This window comes from Halichondria panicea, chromosome 7 (genome assembly GCF_963675165.1).
Source record: "Halichondria panicea chromosome 7, odHalPani1.1, whole genome shotgun sequence".
Taxonomy (NCBI): domain Eukaryota; kingdom Metazoa; phylum Porifera; class Demospongiae; order Suberitida; family Halichondriidae; genus Halichondria; species Halichondria panicea.
The window spans coordinates 6,117,590-6,124,754 of record NC_087383.1 but is presented as its reverse complement, the minus strand read 5'-3'; the positions used below and the strand labels follow the sequence as shown (position 1 = coordinate 6,124,754).

General features: G+C 39.1%; 2 protein-coding genes across 2 annotated transcripts in view; both read left to right on the top strand.

The window, feature by feature from the left end:
• LOC135338491 (espin-like) overlaps positions 1-936 on the top strand; it is a 100,824-nt gene extending 99,888 nt beyond the window's left edge. Inside the window, exons 10-11 of the mRNA XM_064534640.1 lie at positions 18-104; positions 670-936. Coding sequence (XP_064390710.1) covers positions 18-104; positions 670-785 — 203 coding nt within the window. The 3' untranslated portion in view covers positions 786-936. The remainder of the gene's footprint in view (positions 1-17; positions 105-669) is intronic.
• The window catches only part of LOC135338505 (splicing factor 3B subunit 4-like), a 166,848-nt gene that overhangs the window by 32,200 nt on the left and 127,483 nt on the right, over positions 1-7,165 (top strand). The gene's annotated exons all lie outside the window — the stretch shown is intronic.

Below are 7,165 nucleotides of genomic sequence, written 5' to 3'. Positions count from 1 at the left end.
TATTTTTTTTTCTCCAGAGAACAATCGACTTCTCTTGGCTTGCAAGTTTGGGTACGCAGCAATTGTTCGATATCTGATCAATGAGTGCAATGTGGATGTCAATGGTGCGTGAGTATCTTTGTACACTGATTGTTAATGACCTTTCTACCTCCCCATTAAGTGTGTACGTCTCAACAATATTAATCTTCAAATGTTAGGCCCTCCATAACTCATTGTGTATGTCTTGGGTACACCACTTACTGTGGGTAAGTGGAGTATGGGACAGGGAAGCTATATAGGTGTTCAATAAGAAGGCTTGGTTACATTAGCTGATTATTATTGCTCCATTATGCGCATGCCCCAGTAGCGTATCTAGCAATAGGCTCAGGGTACGTGCTCAAGCATCCCCCGAATTTAGCTAAAAATCATTACTGTAACTTACTGTTTATCTGAAGAGCTCTCATTAACGGTGAGCAGCACTAGCTATTCAGATTGAAAGCTATAATAGAGCATAGCCGTTAATCTGGAAATTTCATGTATTTGAATGGGGTCTAGTCTGGCATTAGCGAGGTTCTACTGTAGTAACTAGATTTTGTTTGTACGTATCTATTCCATTATCACTGTACTATCCTTAATTATCACGTACACTTCCACAACTCTGACCTCTGACTCACCACTATAATTATATAGAAGCTGTGACCAGTGATGGACTAACTCCACTGGGAGTGGCGGGGCACCTGGACACTATCAAGTGCCTCATCATGGAGCACAACGTGGCTGTCAATGGTAAGTCAGTATACAGTTAGCTGATACAGCATGTGCAGTACATGTCGGGGGATTTGGCACATCCATGATTAGCAACCAGTAAGTTGCGGATGCTTTAATACTATTTTGGACACAATCTTTTGTACATTTTCTGTTGTAAGTGTACAACGCAGATACTATATTCACCCGAGGCATCGATCGTACGCTAACCCAACGTTGAAGCTCTTTATGACTTCATCTTTGTGTATGCAGGTATCTTTCACAGAACGATCGTTAGAAAGGTTTTCGTGGATTTAATGTACGCGTAATAGCAGGCTTGTTGCAGCATGCATGTGATATTAAATTTCTGGGTAAATGTTCATAGTACATGCTGAATCAGCGAAAACCGCGAACATTTTTATACCCTTGAAATATACCCGCCGTACCTGGAAGTTAATTAGCGTGTTGTGTGGATATAAAAATATTATCTTAGTGTGTGATGGATGTGAAACAGCAAAAACACGTTATAATTATATAATTATGAGATGCATCATCGTATTTTTGTTTGAATGACAGAAATGTATGTCATTTCTACATGAAATTTCAAAAGATGCATGTGTTTCATTTAACGATACTGTAATGAATGTATTTTTACTGTGTATGGCTCTTCTTGTAGCTCCATGGTGAAGGTATTCATCACTTTAGATAATGGGTGGACAGTTCTTCCTCTTCCGTCACACTAAGGTATGGCACAGGGCCACTTTTAGTTCCATGTGACACTCGTCCGCTCAGTCTGTCTTTCAACGTAGAACGTGGTACATCGTGCAAGTCAGCAGCTTTGTTACCGGACATGTGATCAGTTTGGACACTTTCTATTGCAGCTAGCATTTGCTCATCCGTCCATTGTTTTCTCCTGTTGCTTTTTTAAGGTGGGAAACGGATGGTGGTGGTTGAATACTCGAACGTTTAAACCCCTTCTTCTTATTATTGGGCATCTCTTACAGTGGGACAGCTCTTACAGTGGGACAGCTGCATTATTTTAGTACATAATAATTATTAGCTATAGACAAATCAAGTAAAAAAAGCAAGCTAATGACGCCATTCAGTAAATTTCTGGTTAATGCAAACGCTCAAACATTTTACCATCAACATAGCTGACTTACTACTTACCTGGAAGTCGATGGCTCTTGATATGTGTATACTTGAGTCGAGTATAGCTTCTTTGCAAACTGGCACAAGGGAGAAAATACGGATTACCGTTACATTTCTCTGTATACTAGCCTAGTCGATAATTGATTGATGATTGGTCGATAATAGGTATAGTTATTAGTATCAGTTAATTGGGACTGTAAAGGTTGACCTCGAATCTAATGACTAATTTGCGACTTTATCTCGAATTATTATGCTCTCTATTATTTTAAACTTTCATACTTCAAATCACACCAAAACGTCATATCCGGCCGTAATAAACGTACCGTATTTACTTGATTAAAACGCCCAGGGTAAAAGCTCTGTCTTTGTCAATAAACGCCCATCTTAAATAATCGCCCATGTATGGGGCGTGGCACTGTGGGTGGAGCTGAAATAGCACGTGGAACCCAGTTGCAAGCGTAGAAGCATAGAATAAAAATACTTTTTTATGATGCATCGATGGCAGAGAGAGAGATACCGACACAGAGGGCACTCCTATGACTTAAATTTAAGCTGAGAAATAGATTTAAGCTGAGACAGTAGCCCAAGAAGAGCACAATAACTGCTGCTGTGCAAAAGTTTTGGACATAAATAAACGCCCTCCTGGATTAAACGCCCTCCTCGTTTAAACGCCCCCTCTAAAGACTTTGATCTGACATAAACGCCCGGACGTTTAATCAAATAAATACAGTACATTAAAAACCTAGCTTAGGGCAGCCAGAACTATAATAGTATATATACGGAGGCATGGCCGCACTTCAGGTCTGATCAAGCTAGCAATTTATAACGACTGGTATATTGAGGTGACTACTTAATTCAGAGACCCTGCATGATGTGCGACCCTGTGTAGAATCATACAAGTATAGGCCTGTATAATTATGAGGTTATCAATTAAGCCGTAAGCCCTTGCTCTTGTGACCATATCCAGTAGACTGTGATCCATTTTGCGCTGAACATTCTATCATGCATGCATATTTATTAGCGTAGTATATTCACAGTGCAATTGTTGTCTCACCTCAGATTCTGCACTAGTAGTTCGTATCTTAGAACTGACACTGAAAGATAAAGGTGATGTAACCACCAAAGTTAACGGTGAGATTCATTATTAGGTGTACACTGAGTGGCGGTCATTTACTGACTAGCAACAGATGCTCCTTTTGTTATAGTATTAATCCACCCCTCACAAGGTCTATAGTGCTTCATATTAACCACTTTTTATCGTTTTCTCCAGAGAACAATCAACTTCTCTTTGCTTGCAAGTTTGGGTACACTGCAATTGTCCGTTATCTGATCAATCAGTGCAATGTGGATGTCAATGGTGAGTGAATATCTTTGTATGCTGATTGCTAATGGCATGCATCACTTTACCTTTCTATACCTACCCCAGGGGCATATATATAGCCAGGGGGGTGCTAGGGGTGCTCGAGCACCCAACCAGCCTGAGTCAAGTATATATACAAATCATAGAGAAATGTATCTTATTATCCAGCTGAGCACCCCTTCTCTTCCAGATCTTGCTTCAGTTCGGCTGTTAGCTAGCTAGTATAGCAAGGAAAATGATTTGAATGAAAGCACCACAGGTGCTGATGCTTCGGTGGAGATACCAAAGCTACATAACATAAAGCTTATACACGTAGTACGGTACACATGATTAATTTGCATGCTGCATGCAAAAACTCAAAGAGTGGGTATATAATGATCGACCATGATTGTTGCTAAAAACGATCGATGCCAAAGTTCAAGTCTAAAATTAATGGCTGCCATCAGCAGAGCCTTGCAGCTCTCTTCTCACTCTTGCAGCTCTAGCGTTCTAGTGCAGAGCTAACTACTAAGTAGAGTAGCAATACTCGGTAAACAAGTTTGGCTACGTACTCTTCCGAAAAGGCTGCATGCAATGGTATTCTAAGTAAGCGAAACCAGGCATAACCCGAGAACGAAGCATTATTTTGCAAATCCACGAATTAAAATCCAAGAAAACATGACTATATAGAAGCCTATAGAAACTCTTACTTGCACTTCATTGATCCTTGAGCAGCTGTAGCAGTCTATACACAAATACACACACACACACACACACAAACACACTACCGTATACCTCGCTTAGGCAGATGAAGTTAAATAATAGGCTGATAAAGTGCAAGTATGAATAATAGGTGAAAAAATTTGAAGGTTTGGCACAGGCCTAACTGAAACCAACATTTGCTTGGGGCAGCCAGAACTACAGTATATATACGGAGGCATGGCCGCACTTCAGGTCTGATCAAGCTAGCAATTTATAACGACTGGTATATTGAAGTGACTACTTAATTCAGAGACCCTGATACATGTGAGACCCTGATGTAGAATCATACATGCTTTATGATTATGAGGTTATCAATTAAGCCGTAAGCCCTTGCTCTTGTGACCATATCCAGTAGACTGTGATCCATTTTGTGCTGAACATTCTATCATGCATGCATATTTATTAGCGTAGTATATTCACAGTGCAATTGTTGTTCTCACCTCAGATTCTGCACTAGTAGTTCGTATCCTAGAGCTGACACTGAAAGATAAAGGTGATGTAACCACCAAAGTTAACGGTGAGATTTATTATTAGGTGTACACTGAGTGGCGGTCATTTACTGACTAACAACAGATGCTGCTTTTGTTATAGTATTAATCCACCCCTCACAAGGGTCTATAGTGCTTCATATTAACCACTTTTTATCGTTTTCTCCAGAGAACAATCGACTTCTCTTTGCTTGCAAGTTTGGGTACACTGCAATTGTCCGTTATCTGATCAATCAGTGCAATGTGGATGTCAATGGTGAGTGTATCATAATGCTGATTGCTAATGGCATTCATCACTTTACCTTTCTACCTACCCATTAATTGTGTATGTCTCAACAATGATATCTTATACCTTATGCAATGTTAGGCCCCTCATAACTCATTGTGTATGTCTTGAGTATTATTATATATACACCACTTACTGTGGGTATAGTTGGGTAGGTGCAGTATGGGACATGTATAGAGGTGTTCAGGTAATAGTAATTGTTGGTGACGTTCATTAGTTATGGTTTCTGAGACAATGTGTTGTGCATTCCTGACACTGTCCTGACTCACCACTATAGGAACTGTGACCAGGGATGGACTAACTCCACTGGGAGTGGCAGTCAGAGAGGGGAAGCTGGACACTATCAAGTACCTCATCACAGAGTGCAATGTGGATATCAATAGTAAGTTAGTATAATTATTTGCATGCATGCATGCATGCACTGTAATGACATACCGTAGAAACTGGATTATTAGCGCTTACTTGACTATAAGCGCATCTTTATTTTAAGCGCATGCTCAACTGCAGACTTTTTATTCTCGAATTGAAGTGCTTTTCCAATTATATCGCATAATTATATGCGAAGGTTATTAGTCAGAATTGATTCAGCTAATTTTGTTTATCTATGAGCTAGTTAGCTTGTATAGTGTATGATAGCTATAAAGATGGTGATATCCAATTGTAAGGACTCTCTGGGCATGCTGTTACCTTGTCTGATCATGCTGAGAGAATGTGAGACATGGATGAGGTCCTTTTATTCCAAGTTCCTGGTCGATATGAATGATTGTTTTTATAATTATGAATTTAAATGATGTAAATGAACTGTAAAATAAACTGTAACATAATAATGATAATTGATCCAGTTAGGGTTTCCTGCTTGCATGCTTATTTTCTAGCCAGCTTGCGAGTCAGCTTTCATCACATGCAGTATCATTTGAGACGTACACGCAATGGGTTGGGATATAGAAAGGTAAAGTGATATACCGTAGAAACTGGATTATTAGCGTAGCAGAGCTCTATATGCTTATATTCGATAATGCGCCTATAATGCAGTCTATACAGTAGCAGCCAGTATAAAGTTCCCGTTCCGTTTACGTAGTACGTCCGTAGTATACGCATATAGAGATACGCGTTTTTTTCTTATTCAACCATTGTCATACCCGTGCAGCTCTGCATGCAGCTAGCTATATAGCTATTGTGAAGTAGTTAGCTGTATGCATGCATGTATATAAATAATATTATTAGCTAATAGCTAGCGTTTTCTAACCTTGTAGAACAGAGATTGGACTCATATTTATATATAGAGACTGCATGCAGACATTAATATATTTTTAAAGAAGTTGAAGAACCTGTGAATGGTGCGTTATAATTATGTCTTTGTTATAGCTATAATATAGGCTTAATTACAGCTAGACATAAGCCATAGCATTATAGCTAAGTAATTAAGATGAATATAGGATTGTCTCTTTGTTTGCCACTTTTCTACAACGTACTTGCAACATGTAACGGTAAATAACAACGGTACAGTAAATTGCAACGCTTTTAATATGATGGTGTAAAAACGGAAACGTTATGAAACGTACTACTGGTGTACTACGTAAACGGAACGGAACAGGTACTTTATATTGTAGGATTACGATAAAATCCGTGCCGTACGTCCATCACAGACATACAGACAGATTACTATAATTATTATAGAGACTCGCTTCACTCGGCCAGCGCCTCATACTCAGGTGCAGGACTGGGACTATAGGCCTGTACCAAAATTAATTATCCGGAGAATAATAGGCAGTTTTTTTACAATGTGAATAATAATTCACTGTGAAAATAATATCCCACATTTTACGTATCAGTAAATCTAATTGTTATTCCAATCATTTATGTTGAAACCACATTTTGTGTGCTAATAAAAGTTTGTTATTAGCTGCTGAAATTAAATCCCATTTATGGTGCTATATAATTTGTAGGTGTTTTATTTCATTGCGTTTGGCGTAGAGTTAGCAAAGAGGAGAGCATGCAAAGAGGAGAGCATGCATGTATAATTATATCGGGAAGTCGTGTAAGGGTAGAAGGACGGTAGAAGGGTGAAAATGAGCGTGGGTATGCAGTGCTAGAGATGTTCTACCAGTCTATAATTATTGTGTGTTTATAGATTGAATATTTTTGTTGTGTCTTAGATCTAAACTAATAGCTTAGTCATCATTATCATCTAGCAGGTAGCTACTGTCACCAGAGCTGGCCACGCTGGTTCCCTGACTTTGCATGCAGTAGCTTGTTGGCAGTGTCTCAGGACAAGTCTTATTAATATTTATTAACTCTGAATGCGTCGGAGAATACCTTAAATTCCCGATTGTGGGCTACATATCTCCCACGTTCATAAAAATCCTTGGATCACGCCATTTCCTAAACCAGGCCCTTACTTTTTCTTACTGTACC